Source organism: Rhinoderma darwinii, chromosome 2 (assembly GCF_050947455.1).
Source record: "Rhinoderma darwinii isolate aRhiDar2 chromosome 2, aRhiDar2.hap1, whole genome shotgun sequence".
NCBI lineage: Eukaryota > Metazoa > Chordata > Amphibia > Anura > Rhinodermatidae > Rhinoderma > Rhinoderma darwinii.
Genome location: NC_134688.1, coordinates 295084292 through 295110130, shown reverse-complemented (window position 1 = coordinate 295110130; position 25839 = coordinate 295084292). Strand labels below are relative to the sequence as shown.

General features: G+C 41.5%; 1 protein-coding gene and 1 long non-coding RNA gene across 2 annotated transcripts in view; one reads left to right on the top strand and one right to left on the bottom strand.

Moving 5' to 3' along the window:
* The window catches only part of NECTIN3 (nectin cell adhesion molecule 3), a 94569-nt gene that overhangs the window by 27969 nt on the left and 40761 nt on the right, over positions 1-25839 (top strand). Inside the window, exons 2-3 of the mRNA XM_075853474.1 lie at positions 19218-19559; positions 25518-25814. Coding sequence (XP_075709589.1) covers positions 19218-19559; positions 25518-25814 — 639 coding nt within the window. The remainder of the gene's footprint in view (positions 1-19217; positions 19560-25517; positions 25815-25839) is intronic.
* Positions 4362-5094, bottom strand: LOC142741202 (uncharacterized). Its single transcript, XR_012881031.1, has 3 exons — positions 5005-5094; positions 4753-4886; positions 4362-4678 (listed from the first exon to the last, which is right to left on the bottom strand). It is a non-coding gene; the product is annotated as an uncharacterized LOC142741202 (long non-coding RNA).

Here is a 25839-nt window from a genome sequence, read left to right as displayed (position 1 = left end):
CCAGGAAAGCAGGGCAACAAACTATGAGGAGCTGTAATAGGGACTGATAAATACTAAATCTATCTAAAGAATTCTCCCTCCAAAATCGTGCTATAACTAGGCCGATTTGCCTCTCAGGATCCTTGGAAAGCTGGGTAACTTGCATAATGTACAGGTATGTTCATAAGTAAAATTTACTGACCATTTTCTCTGCAGATTTTTGCTGTAAAAATGGCAAGAAAATATTTTTCCACAAAAACGCTGAAAAAAAAGTCAATAACCACAGTTGCCCTATTACATAAACTAATGAAAAGAAGAAACCTATAACACCTCACCTATTCCAGGTGTAATTCTAGCCCTGAAGCTGCACTCCATGCTTCAGCTCCTTCACCATTACAAAGTGGGTCTATTCTAGTCAATGGAGGACTAAGCCCACGCCCTATCCCAGAACTTCCGGTTCCAGCAGTGACGCTACGCAGGTACCTACTGCGGATACCAGGCAGGCCCCAGCCCAAGAGGGAGAAGGCTGGAAGGAAAGAGCTCCCCCTGTGTCTGCAAGATTTCAATTCAAGGGGACATTTTTATATATAGTTTATTTTAGTGTTTTTTTTATTAATGATTTTGTGGTTTAGTGTCCCTTTAAGTTTTAGCTTGCTATTTAGATAGCACTTTGAATGGAAGCTTTGAAAGGACTTTGTAATAAAGAAAACAATGGCTGGTACTTGTAAGCTTATCAGAATGTTTATTTGCAGTGATTTATTTGACCTTGATCTACAAAAGAAAAATGGTGGGTTTTATAAAAGAGTTTACAGTTCATTTTATTACTTAAAAGTGCCAGTTCACGGTCACCCACATCTCCTGGCAACGCACCCACTTTAAGAGGTGCTTTCTGTGTTTCTGCATACATACTCTGACTCGGGGGGGGGGGGAGTTTTCTGGCTATTTTTTCTCCTTTGCATAGGTATATACCAGCATGTCAGATCATCACAAGGCTGACATCTGCTTCAGGTTCTACTATAAGGCCTATGAGATGGGTTAACGTGTTTTTCTGATGCGCTTATTCTATGTACACGCGTTTTGACGTGCTTTCTTATGGCACACGTTTTTTTATGCTGAAGGGAGATCTGGTGCCCTCTCCAAAGCAGAGGATTAAAGAGACCGCACCGGTTACAATCCATTGACAGTCCCTCTCTTCACGTAGGCTATTTGGGTCAAATATACAATGAGCTGCGAAGGTCAGTAATTTTTTTCTAATTTTAACTCAATGTCGTGTAGGGCAATGATGATTATGAGTAATTAATGATTTCATGTATATCTTTACAGCTATCTGGAAAAATGGCAGAACTTTGTGCGGATGCCCATGAAGGCGAACACCTTCGCAGGGATGACACAAATAGGAGAATGTCCATTAGTCCGACTGACAGACTGCTCATGAATTTTTCCCTTTGTGTTTTGTTCCAATTACAAGAAGTACATACATTTCAGCGGTCCTGATGGCTGTTGCTGATGGCGTGTACAAGTATGTTGCTATGGAAGTCGGCGCCATTAATAGTACTGGGGACTGACATTGCAATTTGGACAGCAAGTAGTGTAAGACCAGTTAACTATTGCTCCAACAAGACCTCTCCTGGGTACCACGCATCCAGTCTCCTGCTGCACCCATACCCGCGAAGGGGACTCAATGCAGGGAAGAGAGTTTTCAACATCCGTCTGAGCCGGGCACACCTGTGTGGAGAGTGCACCTTCGAGATCATAAGTAGTGAGTGGAGAGTCTTCAACAGAGCAATTCAGTTAGATGAGGCCATAGTTGGCACTGTCATCATAGCTGCCTGTGTTCTCCACAGCTATATGCGGGACTATGATAGCCCCAGCATGGAAGTGGAGACACAGGTAGCTTTTGGTGACTCTTTTTAGTCAACTCTAGCAGGCCATCTAACTGTGCAGTAGAGTGATGCCTGTGTGGACTACTACATGAGTCGAGAAGGTGCTGTTCCCAGTCGAGAAGGTGCTGTTCCCAGTCGAGAAGGTGCTGTTCCCAGTCGAGAAGGTGCTGTTCCCAGTCGAGAAGGTGCTGTTCCCAGTCGAGAAGGTGCTGTTCCCAGTCGAGAAGGTGCTGTTCCCAGTCGAGAAGGTGCTGTTCCCAGTCGAGAAGGTGCTGTTCCCAGTCGAGAAGGTGCTGTTCCCAGTCGAGAAGGTGCTGTGCAATTTGTCAGCCTCTGTGATGAGCAGCCAAACCGGGACTGATGGATCTCCTCATGTTTCTGCGCACCTCCACACTGCACCTGCTAGTTCCACTCTGTCCTTCTGGCGTATCTTTCCTGTTTCCCGGCCTTACTCCTCATCTGTAATGGAATATACACTTGATCGGTGATTACACCTTGCCTTAGAGACTTTTGGTCTTATGAACAATACTTATATGCAGCTGTGCAGGAAGATTGATTTTTCATCCTTAAAAGGGGTACTGGAGCGCTCACTATTATGGACAAATGGTCTTCTGTTGTATTGGCCTTATGGACTTTTTAGGCCTTGATGACTTTTCGCTTTTTTTGATATTGAGTTACTCACCCACACGCATGACGTTGGTGCAGAATGTCTTCTATTAAAAAAAAAAAATCTATATGTATTTTTTTTTTTTCAATGAAAATTATGTGTCTGTGTTCATTTCCAATACTAAGGCCTCATGCACACGACTGCAGCCATGTGCACGGCCATGATTTTCGGGTCAGCCGAAGGCAGAGTGTCACCCGCGAGCCGCCCGCAAATCGTGGGCCGTGCACATGGCCGCGTCCATTATTTCCTATGTGCCTGCACCGCAGAACATGGCCGTAATAAGACATGTCCGTTCTTTCTGCGATCCAGGCTCCTGGGCCATGCACGGACCATGGAAACCACTGTCGTGTGCATGGGCCCATATAGATGAATGGGCCTGCAATTTTCCCATGGATTTTCGGGGGAATTGCGACCGCAAAAGCACATTCGTGTACATGGGGCTTAACTGATATGAAACATTAACTGATATGAAATAGTATACTATGCTATTCCATCCTGAGGTATCCCGCAAAAAGAACGTATATCGTGCGGTATACAATTTATTTTTACATGGGAGCCTATGTTTGACAGATGCCACTGTATGGCATCATCCCCAGGAAGAGCATCAGGTAGTGCTCGGCCGAGGGATTCCGGCCTTGGGGAAGCCCCTGACGTAACTGTCCATGTGTGGACAGTGATGTCAGGGGCTTTCAACTAGTGAGTCCTCAACCAGAGCATCGGTAGCGATCTGGCTGGGAACTCTGGGACTGGAGAAGCCCCTGATGTTACTGTCCATATATGGACAGTGGTATCAAGGGCTTTTAACTACGAAGTCCCCAGCCAGAGCATCTGTAGCGCTCTGGCAGAGAGCTTCGGGACTAGAGAAGCCTCTGGCGTTACTGTCCATGTATGAGAATCCAGCTCTCCTATCTCTATCACATAAATAGAAGCTTATTATAGATTATACAGCAGTATTGAATAGTGTAGCTGAGAATCCAGCACTGGGACTAGAGAATCATACTTACCAGGAACCTGTTTGTGTGTGTGTGTGTGTCTCACTCTTCTCCTGCTCCCCTCCCTTTTCCATAGACTTGTATTGACAGGCAGTGATAAGACACACCCCCACTACCTGCAGTCCGTCTCCTCTGCTCTGTGACTAGAGATGGATTTTGCTTGACAACAGGGGGTATTCAATGCAGATTACAGGAAGAGAGACACCTAGTGGCAGTAACTTCACACAGAATTTGCAGGAATAAAATTTTAGTAGTAAGTAAATTACAAATATGATATATAGCAGGTATACTAATAGATTGGCAGAAGTTGTTTTGAAAAGTTAGTATCCATTCAAGAGAAAACATAGAGCGAGCCTGCAGAGGGGAAAACTTCAAAAAAAAAGTTCTATAATGGCCAGAAATAGTGTTATTCCTCATGTACACACATATGACAGCTTATTCTGAGAAGCCTTAGAAAAAGTTAATTACGCTTTAAGCTGTACCCAGCCATACGATTACTGCAGCCTAGGTACACTGCACCTTTCAGCATTACATTTCATATGTAAAAATTAAAATCTGGTGAAATGGGGTTTGGAAAAGTCAATGAGGGTGGAGCCAGTAAGCGGTTACCCTGGAACCCATGTTAAAATTAGGTGCCAGCAGTGGGAGGGGGGGGGGGAGCGTCGGAAAACTTATTACGGTCTGTCTTGGTAGGGGTGTACTCCATTGCGGCGCTAGGAAGGGAAGGACGAGGCAGCTCCCTCAGGCTAGTAGCCCATCAGAGGGTCTAGATGAGAACCCCAAGGTCCAGGAGGGGGTTGGCGGAGCCAAAGACTACCGTTGCAGCTTGACCATATGACATAAAGTTATCTTGGAAATCAGTTGGCATCTAGCATATCCGTAACTCAAAACGATCATTGCTGTATACCCTCTGGATAAGGGACATGGCCTCATTCTCCACCTCCAATTGCCTTTCCGTTACCCTGAGGGTCCTTTAGCGCCACCTGAGGGTTGAAGGTGTGCAGGTAGGAGGGGGCAGGATGTGTGGCGTGTTCTTGGCCCCCCTTCGCTTGCTGGATTGACTTTGCCGATGGAAGGGGTAGGCTCACTCTCCCTCAGCTGATACCAATCATGTTTACCAGTGGATTCCGCCATGCTTTCAGTTTCCTGATAGTTGCCTGTAGAAAAAAAAGAAATTAAGTATAGAGTATACCAAACTGTAAAAATAAAAACCTATGTATTCAACACTTACAGGCAGAGTCCCCTGTTGGGCAAGATTAACGTCCGTTCCTTACAATGTGCTGTTCTCCTCTGCCTGGGGGGGAGAGGACCCACTCCTTTCTAGAGTCGTGAAGACCTCTCTCAGAAAATGGCCCCGCGCATGTTCTTATCGAAAAAAAAAAAATGTCAAGTATGTACTCCTTTATAATCAGTGGAGCAATTGGTAACGGTGAGATTCGTTACTGGTACTAGCAAAATAACAACCGGCTCATTCAAACAGTACCTAGACAATACAGGCCTGTGTTTGCATTGCTCTTCACAGTCGTGTAATACAGCAATGTCATCTGAGCGTCATGGTGTTTCCATGCCTCACTGATTCATTCCTATAGTTGGAAAAAACACATCAGAAAAAAAAAGTCACATCATATTACTTAACCATAACCCCCCCAGTCTGGGTACAGTGTCTCACAAACTTCTGTCTATGCACAGTCACGCTGACTATGACCAGATGAATGTTTGTTCCAAAAGATGGGATGGGCATGCACCTGCAAAACAAGTGAAAAATGTCTCTTTAAATATTAAAAAAAAAGTCATTTAATCCAACAAAATATTCATAGTCAAACATTATGCAAAAAACATCAACTTATATATTTTTTTTTTAGCAAAATTTAAAAACCTCATGCTTCTTGCAGTGGACTGTACCACAAAAATAAGAAATGGGTGGGCAATAATCTACCTAGCAGAATATTATTACAATTTTGTTCATGAACTTCACTACAATGCATGCATATCAATAGTAAGCAACTTCAAGCTGATAGATAGATAGATAGATAGATAGATAACATTTGGGTTTGGAAAAACGAGGAACAGAGAATTGTAAATGGCATTTGATTACATTTCTCATATCGCCTGACCCTACTGTACGGATTGTTATGGAACTTGAACGGTGCAAAAGACTTTCAGGTCCGTATTCCTAGCAAATATTTCAATCATTTACAATATCCAATGTGTAAGGAAAACGTGGCAGTAAAGCATTTGTGGAAATCTATATGTATGTATGGCACTGATTATCATTTCTTTCAAGACCTTAGAACCATCTACTCCGTATCTAAAGGGAATTATGATTTTTATGCGCTGGACCGAGGGCATCTTGGGTAAGTGATGGCTGTACAGATAAAGCCAGAAGGCTGGATCTATCATGTGGACCACATTCTTGTGCATGCATTCTCCTTCAGCGGTCACGTGTATCGCTGCAGCCAATTGCTGGCCTCATCGGTCACGTGCCATTCATGGCAACATCAGCGGAGAGGCCAAATTTGTCACAACGTAATGGCTTCTGTTAATGTGCATATAGCCGTGTTTGACTTCTGCCTCATTCACATGTGCGCCCCATTAGGGGCCTCCATCCAGATCTGCCCGAGAATACAGGAAACAATAGCACAGCATGTTAATGGGTTCCGTCGGCGGCCGGTGGTGTTTTTGGTGCAATGGAATCGGCGCTTCCGATTTTTCTCCTGCTCCTCTGATGGAGCAGAACAACGGAATGGCAAATGCTGGTGTGAACCCAACCCTGTACCTGTTAAGATTAAATATCCAATTACATATGGACAGAAGTGTGCACAGCTATAATGCCTTAATGCTCTATATATTGGAAGAACTAAATTGTGAAATCTATCAATAACTATTCATCCTATTCTTACGCATACTGTAGGAAATTCATGGGAGGAAAAATTGACATGTAATAAGGTAATGGCATCATCAATGTGGAAATTAAATATAAATAAGTTGTCTGAATTCAGTAAATCTTATTAGTTGTTTAAACAGGTTAGGATTTCTTATTCTTGTAGGTGACACTACTCGTTAAGTCACATCATTGATCTTCATTATTTAAAGCATAGGAAGGTTACGCTGGTTTTTCCTGGCGTTTCCACCTATACTTACACAGTAAAATGTCACCACGTTTCCTTCTATTTATGTGCACATTAAACGCTGCATGTCTATTATGTATTTGCTTACTGCTGCGCTCAGAAATGGTATAATATGCTAAAAGAGGAATGTTGCCATCTTGTGGACAGTATGAGTAGTTTATCTGCTGAGCCTTTATATAATTCAAAATAACGTAATAACCGTCAAATAAAAATCTTACTGTGTTGCTTCGTTGTGCGTTGCACAGCTACAGCGAATGCACTATTGTAGCAGCTTTCCAGATCCTCTCCACCATGCAATAAATGAAAATGTCTTGTTATATTTTTTTAAAGTTTTCTGTCTGACTTCTGCTTTAAACAAAGTAAATGGAAACCCTAAGGGCTAGTTCACACAGAGCTTTTTGGCGCTGTTTTTGACGAGGAAACCGCGTTGGAAACCGCACCAAAACCGCCTCCCATTGATTTCAATGGGAGGCGGAGACGTTTTTTCCCGCGTGCGGAAAAAAACGCTCGCGGGAAAAGAAAGCGACTATCTCTTTCTTCCCACGGTTCTGTCTCTGACCTTCCATTGAAATCAATGGGAGGCAGAGAAAGCGTTTTTGGCCGCGGCGCTTAATGACCGTGGCTGAAAAATGTGGCAAAGAAAGTGCAGGCAGGGCAAAATCTGTTGGGACACCATATGGTCTAATGAACTTGACCATGAATTGTGGGAGCATTTGATGGGCAAGCTTGTGTATGGAAAATTGTACATGTGGCAACCTCTCACTGCATTGAGAACTGGAAAATCATGCACAATAAGATCAAATAGGTTTATGACTGAGCCACTTTATTATTGTAGATCAGATCCACATTTTATTTATAGCAACTACAAAATCGAAGCATACAAATGGCGTGCAACACTGTCTCGGTGACCGCGCTTGTTTTTACTTTCTTCACCCATAGGGAATAATGGGATATTGCCTATGACTAGTTGTATTGTGTTTTTGTCTGTCACGCTATGCCATAGACCGCATGGAATATGTATGTGATAGAGAATGGGCTGGAAGAAATAGTTGGAGTACGATAGGAGAAGCCATGTGAAAAGGTCTTCAGTGTGCCATGCACTGTTGTTGCCCCTTTTCAACCTCACCAGTTTAAATCTGGTGAGTTACAAGTTATTTTACATGAATGAGAAGGTTGTTGTTTTTTTAGGATAAATCTGTTCCTGTATTTGCAGTTAATAATTAGATGTCAATTTATATTTTAACATAATAGAAAGATTAAACTTTTATTGAATATTCCCGTATTCTTACACAATTTACATTTGTATGTCCGATGTCTTGCATAAAAAAAAAATATATCTGGCAGATAAATAAATGCTGCTGGTACAAACAGGGTTTATGGTGTTGTGTGAAATCTTGATGCGTTTCTATAAAATCTACAATGATTTATTCACTAGGAATAAAAGGGCTTGAATATTTAAAGGGAATGATCTAGAAAATGACATATTTATTTAAATCAAATTTTTGTCTAAAAACATATCTCTTTTTATATTTAGGACCACCACGTATCCTGAGTTTGAATGGACCACAGCCTTGCATCCCCTTTGACGGTTTTCCCTGCACTTGGGCAACACAGCCACCATTTAAGTGAATGGACAGCGGCACTATCGGCCACTCCCTGTGCAGCGAACTGCAGCACCACTCCAAGTTAACGGTGTTGTGCTGTAGTTCGCTGCACAGTAGTTGGTTGGTTGCGGCGCTATATAGGAAAAAGCATTGAAGGGGCCGCAGTGCTATGGCGTATCAATCTCAGGATTGGTGGAGGTTCCTGTAGCCCTCCCCCACTGATAAAGTGATGGCATAGTCTAGCGATATGCTATCACTCTCTGTGATGGGAATAGTAAGGCGGGATTAACCCCTTAATGACCAACGATATGCCTTTTTATGGTAGTCGTTTAGGGGCCTTGTTCTACAGTGCGACCTTGTTACCCTGCTGTAGAATAAGTCCTGATTAGATGTCCTGTGCAGCCCTGGGGCGGGTGCGCAACTGTGTAATGGGTGGGATCAGAGGAACCTCGGATTTAACCTGTTGTTTATTGTGATCAATAGTGACTGTGACATTTATCAAATCTATTGAAACAAATAAAAAGGCTCTCCTAATTCGGAGAGGAAAACAATGAATAAAAACTTACGCCACTATTAGGCTAATATTTGCTTTGTCATGTTTGAATATTTTGTTTGTTAGTGTCTTTGGGTTATTTGACACCAAGCAATCATGATGATATTTGCCTAGTGTGAATGCAGGGAAAGATTAAGGCTGGGTTCACACAGAGTTTTTGCAGGCGAAAAATCTGCCTCAAAATATCGTTCGGAAGTTTGAGGCAGATTTTCCTCTGCCTGCACACCGATTTTCGCGACGTTTTTCGCCCGCGACCATTGCGCGCCGCGGGCATAAAGCGCCGCAAAATACGTTTTCTCTGCCTCCTATTGATGTCAATGGGAGGTCAGAGGCGTAAACGCCCGAAGATAGGGCATGTCCCTTCTATCTCCCGCGAGACAGTTTTACCGCTCGCGGGAGAAAACCGCCTCCGCCTCCCATTGAAATCAATGGAAGGCATTTTTGGCCAGTTTTTGTCGAGTTTTGCGTCAAAAGACTCTGTGTGAACATACCCTAACCGTAAACTATAAAACATATTTATTGTTGATCTGTATCAATTATGCCATATTAAAAATACTGTAAATACTGCTCACAAGACCTGTCGCTAGGCAACAATGACGCACCTTGCTGGGAGGAAGCAAGGACTATTTGTTATGGCTTTGACGTGGTTTGACCCGTTGACTTCAAACAATGTGACTGTGGTTTTTACATGCGGTACTGTAACATGGGTTTCCATAGACACACTTCTAGGAATATTTTGCTAGGACTATTTTGTTTTATAAAACTATTTCTGCAGCGAAAGCCTCATTTACTTATTTGCCGTTTTTTCATTATTTCTGAAGATCAAAGGAGATGTAATTCCTCCAGCAAGTCTGGCAGTAGACTGTTACCTCAGATTGCCCTAATTTGAAAAGCTTGTGTACCTGAGTTGTTTCACCGTGTATGTGAGGATGCCAGAAGGTTTTTGGCACATTGATGGGATCAGACTTCTAGCTGCTCTGCTCCCTGTTGGGTATCCTGACAAAGCCAGTTAATAGCTCGGGAACACTTTTTTGCAAGTTGTTCCTTGGCAGATTTCTTTCCTATTATTGCCTCAAAATTGAGGTACTTCAATTTACTTAAATTGGTCTGTCACAGTATGAAATGCCAAGGCTTTTTGCCATTTCTTTCAGACAATTTAATTATATAAATTATCTGCCATGTCCTTAATTTTTGTTACGAAAATGAAACAAAAAAAATTTTTTTTATAAACCCCTGGCCAGCCGGGAACCTTGATAATGGTACAAAATGTACTTTTTACAACATAAAAGAAAGGAACTATAAGCTATAAAGCTGAATAAAAGCATATCCAGCACACTTGCATTTACTTTGTGATACAGATAAATGGTCATAATAGAACATGAGAAATGGGTTTTATATATATATAAATATATGTACGACTTGCAGGTTGTTGGCATCCCATATACTGTAGATAATGTGAAGCAAATGTTTTTGCACCCATTGGCACACCCTGGCAAATGTTAAAAAAATCCATTGGTGCATTTAAGCATGACATATTGCTTAGATTGCTGTAACTTGAATTCTTTTTTGAGGCTCCGAAACCATGTTTATCCACAACCTCAAAATTTGCATTATGCTGCAGATTTCAAGATGTGTTTAAATATCAATGAGATTGGTAAAATCTGTATTTGTTGGGGTTCTTATATGTTTTTTCTTTATTATGGGAAACCGCATGTAAAAAAAAAATCAACTGCGGATTTCCATTGAAGGAGTGCGAGGAACATTTCCTAGAGCTGTTTCTTAAAGCGGTTTTACTATCAGGGACATTTATGACATATCCACAGGTTATGTCATAAATGTCAGATAGATGCGGGTCCATCTCTGGGACCGCACCAATCTTTAGAATGGGGCCCTCTATAACCCCGTTCTACCGCTCTGTGTTCCCGTTGAAGCGTATGATTTCCGACCAAGTTAGATGAAAACAGCATAGCTCGCATGCTACGCTGTTTGCGTAACTGCCACTCAGTCCCATAGGTGGGACCCACATCTATCTGACATTTAGGACATATCCTGTGGATATGTCATAAAATACCCTGATGGGAAAAACTCTTTAACCTGTTAGAGTATAAAAGCCCCACAGTGTTTTTACGGCGGCCACTACTGGGCTTTATTCTGATGCAGTAGCCTTTTTACGGCGCTGCATCGGAAATAAATGAATAGAGCAAGGAGCCGTTAAATCTTCCTGCTCTCCGCTACCCTTCAGATGCAGCACTCAATAGCGCGTGCTGCATCTGAGTGGTTCTGGAGAGAGGGAGGGAGCTCCCTCTCTCACCCCACCCGCACCCTGCCTCTTCTAAGGCAGCCAGGGGCTTAAAGGCCCCCAGGTCTGCCCCAGTTAATGCCTGCTAGGGCATGCCAGAGGCATGGCCTAGCAGATGCCTGTCCGTTTTGCACAGACAGGCAGTAATACACTGCAATACCGACGATCGCATAGTGAAGTCCCCTAGTGGGACTGGTAAAAAAAGTTAAAAAAAAAATGAAAAGAAAAAGAATAACCCACTTTTTTCCCCCTACAAACTGCTTTACTATTTAAAAAATAAAAAAAGTTACACATTCAGTAGCGCCGTGTCCGTAACAACCACAACTATAAAGTTATTGCATTATTTAAACCACTCGGCGAACACTGTAAAAATGGAAATAAAAAAGCAAATAATTTTGAAAAAAAAAAGAGTTTTTTACAGTGTAAAAGTAGTAAAACATACAAAATCTATATACATTTGGTATCGTTACAATAACTTTATTTAGTGGGTTGCTACGATTGCGTTATTTATACCACACAGTATACCACACAGTAAATTTATTTATACCACACAGTAAATTTAGGACGCAAAAAAGTTTGGCGAAATTGCTTTTTTTTTTTTCTATTACCCCCAAAAAAGTTAATAAAAGTTAATCAATAAATTCTATGTACGCCAAAATGGCGCTATTAAAAAAACACAACTTGTCCCGCAAAAAACAAGTCCTTATACAGCTATGTCGACGCAAAAATACAAAAGTTATAGCTCTTTGAATGCGACGATGGAAAAATGTGTAATGTAGCTTGGTCATTAAGGTTTAAAATAGGCTGGTCACTGAAGGGTTAAATCACTATCGATTACTACGAACATGGTTTTCAATGCGGTTTTAACCCCTTTAGGACACAGCCTGTTTTGGCCTTATGGACACAGATGATTTTTCAAATCTGACGTGTCAATTTATGTGGTAATAACTCCGGAACGCTTTTACCTATCCAAGCGATTCTGAGATTGTTTTCTCGTGACATATTGTACTTTATGTTAGTGAAAAAATTTGGTCGATAAATTCAATATTTATTTGTGAAAAACTTCAAATTTTAGCAAAAATTTGCACGAATTACCATTTTTCTAAATTTCAATGTATTTGCTTGTAAAACAGATAGTAATACCACACAAAATAGTTACTAGTTCACATCCCCCATATGTCTACTTTATGTTTGAATCATTTTTTTTCACGTACTTTTATTTTTCTAGGACGTTACAAGGCTTAGAACTTTAGCAGCAATTTCACATATTTTCAAGAAAATTTCAATAGGCCATTTTTTCAGGGACCAGTTCAGTTCTGAAGTGGCTTTGAGGGCCTTATATATTAGAAAGTCCCCATAAATCACCCCATTTTGAAAACTGCACCGCTCAAGGTATTCAAAACCACATTCAGAAAGTATTTTAACCTTTTAGGCGTTTCACAGGAATTAAGGCAAAGTAGAGGTGAAATTTACAAATTAATTATTTTTTTGCCGAAATTCATTTGTAATAAAAAAAAATCTGTAATACAGAAGGTTTTACCAGAGAAATGCAACTCAATATTTATTGCCCAGACTCTGCGGATTTTAGAAATATCCCACATGTGGCCCTAGTGTCCTAATGGACTGAAGCACAGGCCTCAGAAGCAAAGGAGCACCCAGTCCTTTTTTTAGGAATATATTTTAGGCACCATGTCAGGTTTGAGGAGGTCTTGTGGTACCTAAACAGTCGAAACCCCCCAAAATTGACCCCATTTTGGAAACTACACGCCTCAAGGCATTTTTCTAGGGGTATAGTTAGCATTTTGACCCTACAGGTTTTTTTTGCAGAATTTAGAGGGATTAGTCTGTGAAGATGAAAATCACCTATTTTTCTGTGGAAACAGTATTTTTTCATTTTTACAAGGAATAAAGGAGAAAAAGCACCCCAACATTTGTAAAGCAATTTCTCCCGATTACGGCAATACCCCATATGTGGTCGTAAACTGATGTTTGGACCCACAGCAGGGCTCAGAAGGGAGGGAGCGCCTTTTTGATTTTGGAGCGCAGATTTTGCTGGATTAGTTTTCAGTGCCATGTCGGGTTTGCAACGCCCCGGAGGGACCAAAACAGTGGAAACCCCCCAAATGTGACCCTATTTTGGAAACTACACCCCTCAAGGAATTTTTCCAGGGGTATAGTGAGCATTTTGACCCCACAGGATCTTTTCTAGAGCGAAGGTGGCCAAAAAACATTTTGCCGCTTTAAATTCTTTATTTCTTACAGCATTCACCGTGCGCAATAAATTATGTTTTACTTTATTTTGCGGGTCGGTACGATTATGCCGATACCATATGTGTATATTTTTTTTTTTTAAGTTTTGCAGCGTTTGCACAATAAAATGACGTTTCTATAAAATAATTTATTTTCTGAGACACGCTATTCTGAGCCGTAACTTTTTTATTTTTTTCTTCAAAAAAGCTGTGGGAGGTCTTGTTTTTTGCGGGACGGGTTGTAGTTTTTATTGGTACTATTTTGGGGTAAATGCGACTTTTTGATCACTTTTTATTCTATATCTTGGGAGGTGTGGTGACCAAAAAATAGCGATGCTGACATAGTTTTCCGTTTATTTTGTTTGCGGCGTTCACCGTGCAGAAAAATTAATATTATAGTTTCATAGTTTGGGTCGCTACGAACACGGTGATACCAAAGATGTGTACTTTTTTTTAACGTTTTCATTTTTTCCCTATAATAAATGACTTCTTATAGGAAAAAAAAACTTTTCTTTTTACACTTTTATAAAACATTTTTATTAACTTATTTTTTTCTTTTTACACTTTATTTTTTTGTTTATTAACTTTTCTTTTACTTTTTACACTTTCTTTTTCTGACCTGCAGCTTTGATCGCTGCTAGAATACATTACACTACCTAGGTAGTGTAACGTATTCCAACTGTCAGTGTGACGTCACAGTCACTCTGACAGTTAGTCTACGAGGATCAGCGGCTGATCCTCATAGGCTTCCATACATGGCAGACCAGGAGGCCGTTGCCTCGCCTCCGGATGCCATCACAAGCATTAGCAGCCCCCACAATTGCATGGGGGCTGCTGATGTGCTACAAACCCCCTACATGCGGAGATCGCAATCGAGACCCGCATGTAATGGGTCAATTGCCGAAATCAGCTGCGATGAGCCGCTGATCAGCAACACTGAAGTGTCGGCTATCGGGGACAGCTGATATCCAAGTTACCGATGCACACCTTGTCGCCGACCGTGTGCATCGGGAACGACACAGTGACTTCCTGTCACTCTGACCGGAAGCCTATCAGGACCAGCCGAAGGTTGTGGATCATGCTGGGCTGGAACAATGAGAAGTGTATGAGGCTGATTGGTCACTGATTGGTCAGCCTCATACACTTCTTTACAACACCCACTTGGTCAAAAGTAAAAACACGCCCAGTTGGTGTTTAAGAAACTAATTAGCATAAATCTAAAATTGCTCATAACTTGCTCAAAAATGATCGTTTTTCAAAATAAAAACCACTGCTGTTATCTACATTATAGCGCCGATCAGATTATGAAGGAGATAGGGCACTTATAATCTGGTGACAGAGCCTCTTTAAAGGAACAGTGTCACCCAAATTTTTTTTGGAATATGTTAAAGATGTTAGTGCTTTATTAAAAACGTTTGGATTAGTTTGTGTGTTACTTTTTTTTATTTTTACACTTTTTCTTCCCTATGGGGGCTGCCATTTTTTTTTCCATTTCTGTATGTGTCGATTAACGACACATACAGACATGGAATACGGCAGCTCCAGTCCCATAGGGACTGCGAACGGGGCCCGTTCCATCCACTATCGTGTACGCCGCTGTGTGGGAACGGCGCATGCGCCGCTCCCACACAGTTTAATTTGAAATGCGCGCCGTCCGGCGCCATTTTCCTGTGGACCGGAAGTCGCGGCCGGACAGTAAGATTACTACTTCCGGTCGCGGCTTCCGGACTTGTGCACATGGAGCAGCGGCAGCAGACGGAGCGGATGGACCGGAGGGAGCGGCGGCGACTGGAGCAGGTAAGTTATTTCTATGTATGTTCGTGTTTCAGTGTGTGTTTACTACTGTATGTAAACCTACTACACTGTGTGTTAGCTCAAAAAATGGCGACACACAGTGTAGGAGGTTAGACCGTTCAAACCCCTCGTTTCTCCCGGCACTAGCCAGGATAAAGGAGGGGGGGATTTTGAGAGCTCACTAGAGCGAGGGATTTTTACCCAATTTTGCAGCATAAAGCAATGTGGTTGCTTTACCACATGCAATGCTGCAATTTTGGGAATGGCTCCATCTAGTGACCAGTGCTGGGAAATATTATAAATTGAATCCAATTTATAATATTTCCTGACTCGTAAAAAAAATAAAAATTTAGAACAATGTTTAATCACCTACACACTAACTGTTTAACTAAAAAAAAACAACATGTTTTGCTGGCAACACATTCCCTTTAAGTTACACAATTTGTCACGATAACAATTCAATAGAAACATAGGATGGGACACATCTGTACTTTTTAAAATAGTCACGTCAGGAGAGTTGACAGGTCCTCTTTAACTTTGTAGTTTTGGTCTGGCTATGAACAGCACTAAAAAGTTAACATTGGCCCTGAAAACGTCTACATGACAGCCCAATGCACTATTGGAGCGACGAACCCTTTCTAGTCCACAATCTGCATATGCAGATTTCTTTTAATAACACACTGCTATTCCCTGGATCAGGCTGGCATGTAACAACTTGATTCTACTGATGTGAAATAGAACTGAGCTAATTGTGTCTTTGTCACTAAAATGGCAAAAATGGACCGGAATGTAAGTGTCATGTTCCTAAATAATTCTCCTTGCTTTATAAAGAAAAATTCTAACGTAAAAAAATCAACACATTTTCCACATTTATCATGCATCCTTGATAAAAATGTATGCCCTGTCTATAATTCCCTTACCATAGTCTGCCCACATCATGCGGAATCGAGGTTTCCCAAACCCACAGAAAACAATCGTTTTCAATATATATATACTATCCCTATCTGCTCATACACTTACTATGTAACATGTACAGATGCCACATATGTGTCAAGTGAGGGATACATGCTTAAAACCTTTATAGGGACCAAATAAGAATCTATTCACACTGCAGCTCCCTGCACATACGCCAAGCATATCCATAGGGCCCTGTTCGCTCGATGTAGTTTTGGCACACATCAAAGAGGTATATGTCGGCATACTATTTTTTTCTTTATTTTTTTTTTAACTGTATGGAATAGCGTAGTCAACTACCCTATTCCATATATAGGCATCCAAAAACTGGATGTCTTTAAAAATGGATCCAATGGGCGACTAAAGGAGTATGTTGGGTAAATACTCCCAATATATGTATCCAAGAGAAATACTCCCAATGTATGTATCCAAGAGAAATACTCCCAATGTATGTATCCAAGAGAAATACTCCCAATGTATGTATCCAAGAGAAATACTCCCAATGTATGTATCCAAGCACAGGAAGAATAGAGCCTAACGTGTGCATATTTGGATTCATTAGACACATGACTGAGAGAGATATTTTCCGTGGTAAATTCCATTATTTATACCAAATACATTATTGCGCCAAATGAAAGAAATTCCCCCTCCCTTGTATTGCAGACAAACATAATAATATTGGTTCCACTTTGGTATCCTAATAAAGGCCAACAAAGTCCTGCAGGTAATTTCAATGAAAGGACAACAAAATGAAAACAGCTAGAATTAAAAATAGTGAGGTACGAGTAACGAAGTGCACAGATTGTGAATAGACATTCCGTGGAATGTCTATTCACTGTCTAAACACTTCAGTATTGTTAATGTGTTCGTATAAGACAGCACATACTGATCTAAAAGGATCCCTATGAGCTGAAGAAATGAATGGAGAGAAGTGCATGACGCTGATTGGTCAGCGTTATACACTCCCCTGTACAACGCCCACTTGGTCTAAAGTAAAACACGCCCACTTGGGCTTTAAGAAACTCATTAGCGTAAATCTAAAATTGCTAATAAAGTGGTGAAAATAGATCGTTTTTTAAAATAAAAATGCTGTCACCTACATTATAGCGCCGATCTCCGTATGTAGGAAACAGGGCACTTATAATGTGGTGACAGAGCCTCTTTAAACACCACGCAGCGTATCCGACCTGGAAACCGCAGTACATTCTGTCCGAAGACCGCACCATGTTGTGGTGTGTTTTTTCGGCTGGAATGTCCACTGCGGGAAGCAGTGGTAAAAACCGCTCATACTTACGTAGGCCGTTGTTATGGCGACGTGTCCGGCCTCCCTGGATGACGCTGCGGCCCCTGTGATTGGCTGCAGCGGTGGTCACATGGGATGTAACGTCATCCCAGGTGGCCGGACTGCAGGAAGGAGGAGGGCGTTCTGGATAAGTATGTTTTTATTTTATTTTACGTAGTTGTGATTTTTGCAGTGTAATCGCTGCGATTAAGCCGCAAAAGTGCAACACATGTGTTAAGGATCTGCCAGGCACAGCTTCTGTATCTACGCCCATAGGTAATCAGTCTGCACCTGCTTCTATGTCTGTGAGACTGACTCCATCTTTCACCACTCAGGATGGCAGGCTTAGGAGTGGGAGAGCCTATCACAGCCTGGCCAGACGGAGCTAGCTCCCGCCCTCTGTCTATTTATACCTGCCTTTCCTTTTCCTCCTTGCTTGTGATTCTTCTCGTTTGGTTTCCTGGCCCTGCTGCAGCTTCTTAATCTATTTGACCCTACTTCATACTGACCCTGGCTTACTGACTACTCTCCTGCTCTGCGTTTGGTACCTCATACACTCCTGGTTTGACTCGGCTTGTTCACTACTCTCCTGCTCTGCGTTTGGTACTTCGTACACTCCTGGTTTGACTCGGCTCGTTCACCACTCTTGTTGCTCACGGTGTTGCCGTGGGCAACTGCCCCTTTTCCCTTGCTTCCGTGTACCCTTGTCTGTTTGTCTGTCGTGCACTTATTGAGCGTAGGGACTGTCGCCCAGTTGTACCCCGTCGCCTAGGGCGGGTCGTTGCAAGTAGGCAGGGACTGAGTGGTGGGTAGATTAGGGCTCACTTGTCTGTTTCCTTACCCCCATCATTACAACATGGCTTTCTGTTGCAGGTTTTGCATCCCCATTGAATTCAATGGGGAAAACCCGCAATGGAAAATCAAGAAAAACGCAGCATAAATTGACATGCTGCGGATTTAAATTCCGCACCGCATGTCAATTTATTAACATGCGCTGCGGTTTTTTTCCGCAGCATGTGCACAAGATTTTCTAAATCTCATCCACTTTGCTGCTACTGTAAATTCTGCCGAATTTCTGCACACAATTCTGTTGCGGAAATTCCGCAGCGTTTACACTACGTGGGAACCCGGCCTTAGGGTATGTTATAAAAAAACAAACAACACACAAACAAACCTTTAAATGGTCACTAACTTTTTAACAATTTTTGCATGAATCAATAGTACAAGCAACTATAAGAAACTTTGTAATATATCTGATTAGAGAAGGTGCCTCTTTCTCCACTTATCAGACTCCTTTCCTTCTCCACTCTAACTCCCTCCACTCTAAATTTACTGCTAAATCCATCTCAAGGCGAGATGGACGATACCTCACTGAAGGATCAGGGTTCAGCTCCCCATAGAAGTCTACAGAGAGGGGAGGGGGAAGAGGGAGCAGGAGCAGAGTGAGAAAGAGGTAGGGGGGCCTACAGAGACGCTGTTGCAGCTTCCTAGTAAGTGTTCTATTTAGCTCCCCTGCTGGATTCACAGCAACACTTCTTATTACTTCTGTATGATGTCCTCCATGCTTCTACTGCTTCTAAGTTCATGCTATAAATAGATAGGGTAGCAGGATGTTCTCTTCTTTGTGTGTAGAAATTATAGCAGTTAGCCTTCTAGTACAAGAATAATTGGGAATTGGAGAGCGTCTGCAGAGGGGAAAACTGCTAAAAATGCCACATGTAAAAGTCATATAATGGTCAGAAATAGTGCTATTCCACATGTGACACCTTATTCTGAAAAGTCATCTGAAAGGTTAGGTATGTTTTAACCGCATTCTTTCTATTATTGTTTCAGGTTCATTTGCTGGTCCGATACACGTGGATCCACATGGGACTGCAGTGTGGGGAAAGAACATTACTTTGAAGTGTTTAGTTGAGGTCAATGAAACAATAACCCAAATCTCGTGGGAGAAAGTCATAGGCAAAAGTGCTCAGACCATAGCTGTTCAGCATCCAATTTATGGAACATCTTTTCAAGAAGCATATCAGAATAGAACGTCTTTCAAAAATACATCACTCCATGACGCAACAATTGTTTTAAATAATGTAGACTTTGCTGATGCTGGGGAATACATATGCAAAGCAGTTACTTTCCCACTTGGAAATGTGCAATCATCAACTACTGTGACAGTACTTGGTAAGTATGTATGATGTACAGGATTACTTGTGTTACCACATGTAACGATCACACCTATCTTCTATTCTCCTGTATCTTTTATTATATGAAAAAAATAAACAAGTGTCTGAATCAAAAAAAACAACTCCGGATGAAAGACTGAAAGTCACATTAATGTCAAACCGAAAACAAATCTACATTTACTAATATTATGAAACAAAATATAATTGAATGCATGACTATTCTAACACACATTGTCAGGTTGAGGCCACATGTAACAGCCAAGGTACGGCATCGCTGCAGTCAAAAACTGACTTTATTTAGTTTTACCGCGAGTTAGTGCAGTTTTGCATTGTGTGCTTTTTGATGCACTGTTTTTTTCAGGTAACTCATGTTGAACACCAATAAAAGCATGGCAAAACTACACCAATTATTGATAGAAGGTGCTATTAAGTGCTGCGTCCTTTACAAAATGAATAGGGCTGAGCTAGAGTATCGAGCACAGCCGCGTGTTCAGATAGGCCGTTGTGTCTGGAAAAATAGTCACGGACCTTTGTTCTACTGAATTGGGGGGGGGGGGGATGAATGAGGCCTTTACGACAACAACACAAAAAAAAACTGTCACAAGGTCATTAACCCCTTAATGACCGGGCCATTTTGCACGTTAATGACCAAGGATTATTTTTTGTTTTTTCACTGTCGCATTCCAAGAGTCGTAACTTTTTTTTTTATTCCGTCGACATAGCCGTATAAGGGCTTGTTTTTTGCGGGACGAGTTGTATTTTGTAATTGTACCATTTTTAGATGCTTATAACATATTGATTAACTTTTATTAACTTTATTTTAGGAGAGAATTGAAAATAAGCAGCTATTCCAGCATTGATTTTCACGTTATAAATTTACGCCGTTTACTATGCAGCGTAAATAACATGTTAACTTTATTCTATGGGTCGGCATGATTACGGGGATACCAAATATGTAAAGGTTTTATATGTTTTTTCTACGTTTGCACAATAAAAAGCCTTTTAGAAAAAAATTACTTGTTTTGCATAGCCGCATTCCAAGAGACGTAATTTTTTTATTTTTCCGTCGATGTGGCTGTATGGGGGCTTGATTTTTGCGGGACAATGTGTAGTTTTCATTAGTACTATTTTGGGGTACATAGGATTTATAGATTAAGGCCACATTCACACCAACGTGTTTTTGCGGCCGCAATTCCCCCGAAAATCCACGGGAGAATTGCGGCCCCATTCATTTCTATGGGGCCATGCACACGACCGTAGTTTTTGCGGTCTTTGCACGGCCCGGGAACCCGCACCGCAGAAAGAACGGGCATGTCCTATTACGGCCGTCTTCTGCGGTCCGGGCTCATTGAAAACAATGACGGCGGCCATGTGCATGTCCTACGATTTGCGGGCGGCCCGCGGCTGACAGTCCGCAGCCGGCCGACCCGAAAATCACGGCCGTGCACACGGCTACGGTCGTGTGCATGAGGCCTAACTTTTATTTTATTTTTTATGGGGGGAATGGGAGAAAAGAGAGAATTTTGCTGCTGTTTTTTGCGTTTTCTTTGGACGCAGTTCATCCGGCGGTTTAATTAATGTGTTCATTTTATTGGTCAAGTTGTAACGATCACGGGGATACCATATATGTGTATGTGAGATTTGTTTTGACACTTTTACTAAATAAAACCACTTTTTGGGCAAGTTTTATTTGATTTTGACTGTAATTTATTTTTATTTTTTTTCACAAACTTTATTTAACTGATTGACATTTTTTTTTAAAGTCCCACCAGGGGACTTCACTATGCGATGTGCCTAGTTCACCGAATAAATTGTCAAGTTTGTTTTCCCTAGTAAAAATCTAGATATCACTGATTAGTATCTTTTGGGGTATATGTTGTTTGTTTAATGGTAGCAATAATGTGTCGATCGCATATTCGTATACAAAGCATTATTGCCTGTCAGTGTAAAACTGACAGGCAATCTAATAGGTCATGCCTAACCGGCAGATGCTGAAGGCAGACCTGGGGGTCTTTGTTAGAAACCCGACGGCGACCCGCGATTTGTTTGCGGGGGCGCCGATCGGGTGACAGAGGGAGCTCCCTCCCTCTGTCAAACACATTAAATGCCGCTGTCACTATTGACAGCGGCATTTAATGGGTTAAACTGCCGGAATCGGAGCGCGCTTCGATTCCGGCAGTTGCAGCAGGAGCCAGGCTGTGTATAACAGCCGTGCTCCTGCCGCTGATCGCGTGGGTACAGTGTCAGTACCCGCGCCATCACAGGACGGATATATCCGTCCTCCTGCGCGAACTAGCAGCTGCTGAGGACGGATATATCCGTCCTTCGGCGTTAAGGAGTTAATGTAACGCACCAGTCCATTGTATGATGCAAGAAGTTTATAAGTCACTCGATATCCGTTGGGATATAAGTAAAGTCAGGGAAAATTGATGGCAAAGGAGGCCACCGTAAAACCTTTGACAATTCTGAGTGAGTTGCAAAAGATTGCGCCAAAAAGGGCTATTACCTAGTTTCTTGACCAGTCACATGGCAAACAGAAAGTCATCATCTCAGCTACAGTTGGCAATAGAAATCACCACACACCAACAAAAATATACCATCCCCACCAAAAAGCTTGATGGCGGTAACAGCTTGCTGTGAGGATGCTTCTTTGCCTCAGGCCCTGAAGGCTTATGAAAGTTGAGGGTCAAATGCAGCAAAACCCTCCTGCAGTCTGCAAGAGACCTGCAACTTGCCAGAAGTTTTTACCGTGTTTACAAACATAAAACTTATCCAGATCTCCAATCCAATTCGGAATTTGTGACTGAATTTAAAAATAAATCTTCACTCAAGATTGTCCCCATAAAACTTGACGAAGCTTGAACAGTTTTGCAAAGAAGGATGGAAAAATGTACAAAGCTGTGCAAAATATCCACGCAGACTCTAGGTTGTTATTACAAAAAGAACCTTTACTAAACACTGACTTAAAGCGAGCATCCAGTTGTACAATAAATTATTTTTTTTCCATTTCCCAGCAGACTGTAGTTGTCCTTTCCCTGTCTGCAGGCTTCTGTTGGCTCTTCTCAGCTTTTTATGAAGGCTGCATAGTTAGTCCATCAAAATAAGCTGTACGGAGCCAACACTTTGTTCGGTGGGGATAACATCAGCCAGATGCCCTTGATTAGATATTAACATATTCTACCAATGTGCCATCAATGTCTATAGTGAGACAGCCTCTTTTAAATAATGGAAAAAATCCTTTACAGTTTTTGGCCAATTTTTGGCAAGAGCATTGACTAAAAGCTGAAGGTCATTTATTTTAAATACACATTGTCGATCTACAGCAGAGGCCCCTGTGTTTTGTAGGTTGCGAGCCACTTTCAAAGAATACATGTGTTGTTGAGCCCCACTGAATATTGAAAGTGATATGGTTTTGACCCTAGAACCAAATTCTGGTAACGCTATTACCTCCTGGGTGCCACTTGTGCTCAGCAGCTAGGGAGCGACTCGTGGAGAACACTGGTCTAGAGGGAAATCCGATTGCAGTATAGTCGGGTAGAAATTTAGCTGATGACTTCCTTTTTTTCCTTTTTGTAAATAAAACCTGTTATTCTACACTATGAAAATCTAGTATTTTCCTATACACGTTACAATAAATACATTGGCGCTAATTTATTGACATTTCTACACCAACTTTCAGGGGGAGAAAAGGCCATCGAGGCCCAACAAATTTATTATAATATACAGCAGAAAACCGGCGTAAATTATAGTGGCAATCTATGCAAGTTCCTAGCTGGCATAGATTTCATTCTATGGGGCTTCCCCTGATCTGACTACCCATGCCCACATTGAACAGTTGTAATAATATAAAAATTATACTCACTTATCTGCTCCTCTTCTCTCCTCCAGCTCCCTCATCACTCCAGCGCTACTCATACAATGTAATGACGCGGATAGCGTCAACATATTGTATGCAACGCAGTACCGATTATGTTGAAGTGCTGCGTAGCATATAAGTCCCTCGTGATGCCTGGCGTTAGGACCTTGCATGAGCGGCGCTAGAATAAAGAGGGAGCCTGCGGAGAGAAAAGGAGTGGTGAGGTGAGTATGTGTTTTTTGGGGATTTTTTTTATAGGTGAAGGGGGGGAAATGGATGGCACGTGGCCATGGTCGTTGTGCCACAAACGTGGTGCATGGCCCGGCCGAAACATGCAACACATTATGAAGAGGCTTTCGCCTCTTCATAATTGTGTAGAAGTTTACGCCAATCTTTCTTTCTATTAAGACTGACCTATGAATCGCTAGTCTTTAAAAAAAATTCCCCCATTGATTCTCTTCAAGAAAATGCTTATTAATTAAATCTCATTTCTAGTGATCTGTGTGTGTCATAGGATCTACAATAAAGTTAAAAATAATCTTTTATTATCTATTGAGCTATCACTTTTTGTCTATGCATTGTTCAATGTGTGCTGTCAGTGTACTGAAGAATTTATTTGCTTTGTAAATGTTTAATTGTTTATAAGTTAACCTTGTATATCACTGGCCTAAAAACACAACTCTCAGCATGCCATAAATGTTTCACAACAGCTAAAGAGTCACAACAGTTTGCAGACCACAGATATAGATGTATAAAGACACCTGTTTTCCTATTTCTGTTTCCTGGCACTGCTGTCAAGCAGAAAAAGGGAGTAGGAGCCTCATGTACAAACACATTACTTGTAGGCTTCCTGTGACCGGGAGACCAATATATTATCTTTATGCGTAAGAATATGGTGGACTTCTGCTTCATATGTCAAAAACTGAAAGCCGATTAAGCAAAGCACAAAGATTTTACAAGAGAGAGCCTGCACATTTTTTTTTTGCAGTAGGAGACAGCAATTATTTGGTAAAGTCCTTCACATATATTTTTTTTTTCTTGTATAACTGGAGGTACCATTTAATGGTTCGCAAAGGCCTAGTTCCTCAATATTCATATCAGCTTAAGATGTATCAACAACCGTACAAGGCTTCCACTGTAAGATCATTACAAGTCGCATTCTGTAGACCTATCTAAAGAATAAGTCCTCACTTTGGTGTCTGCATCACAGACATAAGAACGTCTCCAGATGAACAGCCTTCTACTCTTGTATTTTAAAGGAAATATATTCAATTTAAGGTTCATTTATTAAATGTAAGTATGTAGAAGAAACACTCTATTAGTATTATTAGTGTTTTTTATTTTTTTACTCTTGTACCTATTTATTTTTAAAAACTTCTTTGTGGTCTACCATATTGGAGACACACACATCCTTCTTGTATTGCCTGTATAGACAGTGCAGCAGGTTGTGTATGCTTTATGGCTGGGGCAATGAAATTAAAGGGGTGCTCCCAGAATCAACATTTATCATCTATTCACAGGATAGGTGACGAATGTATGATCCCTAGAGAGTGGGACATCCACCAATCTTTATAATGGGGGTGCCTCCTCACTGCCCAATCGCAGTGAGTAGAATTTTGAACGGAGCTGCAGTTGTGCATGTGCGCTGCCGTACCATACAATGTCCATGGGGCCAACAAAGACAGCCCAGTAAGGCGCTCGGCTGTTTGGTTTGTCAATCCCATAGACTTTGAATGGAGCTGCAGACAACATGTGCGTTTGCCGCCCAATTCAAAACCCTTCTTACCGCAATCTTGCAGTGACGAGAAACGGCGGTCAGGACCCCCATGCTAGAGATTTGTTGGGGTGCCAGTGGTGGAGCCCCCACCGATCATACTTTTATTACCTATTATATGGATAGGTGATAAATGTTAATTGTTGGAAAACCACTTTAATGGCCAGATTTACACGCAGCAGATTTTGTTGCAGAAATTTCTGTGACTGAAAATCAGTTCCATTCATCTTTGTAGAACTTGGAAATCCATGTGCTTACTGCAGAAACAATGATATTAGAGGTCTTGTGTTTTTATTACAGAATTGTTTACATTTTTTTTCTTTTAGTTGAACCTACAGTGAGTATAACAAAAGGACCTTACCCGTTAACGGATGGTGCAAATGAAACTGTAGCAGCCACCTGCACAGCTGCTACAGGAAAACCTGCTGCAGAAATATATTGGGAAGAGGCACTTGGGAAAGCAGAAACCACTTCCACAACATTTGCAAATAAAACTGTGACAGTCCTAAGCCAATACAAGCTGGTCCCAACTAGATTTGCAAGGAGGAGAAATATAACCTGCATCGTAAAGCATCCTGCATTGGAAAGTGATATTAGGTATCCATTTACATTGGATATACAATGTGAGTATAGTCACATCACTTCTTT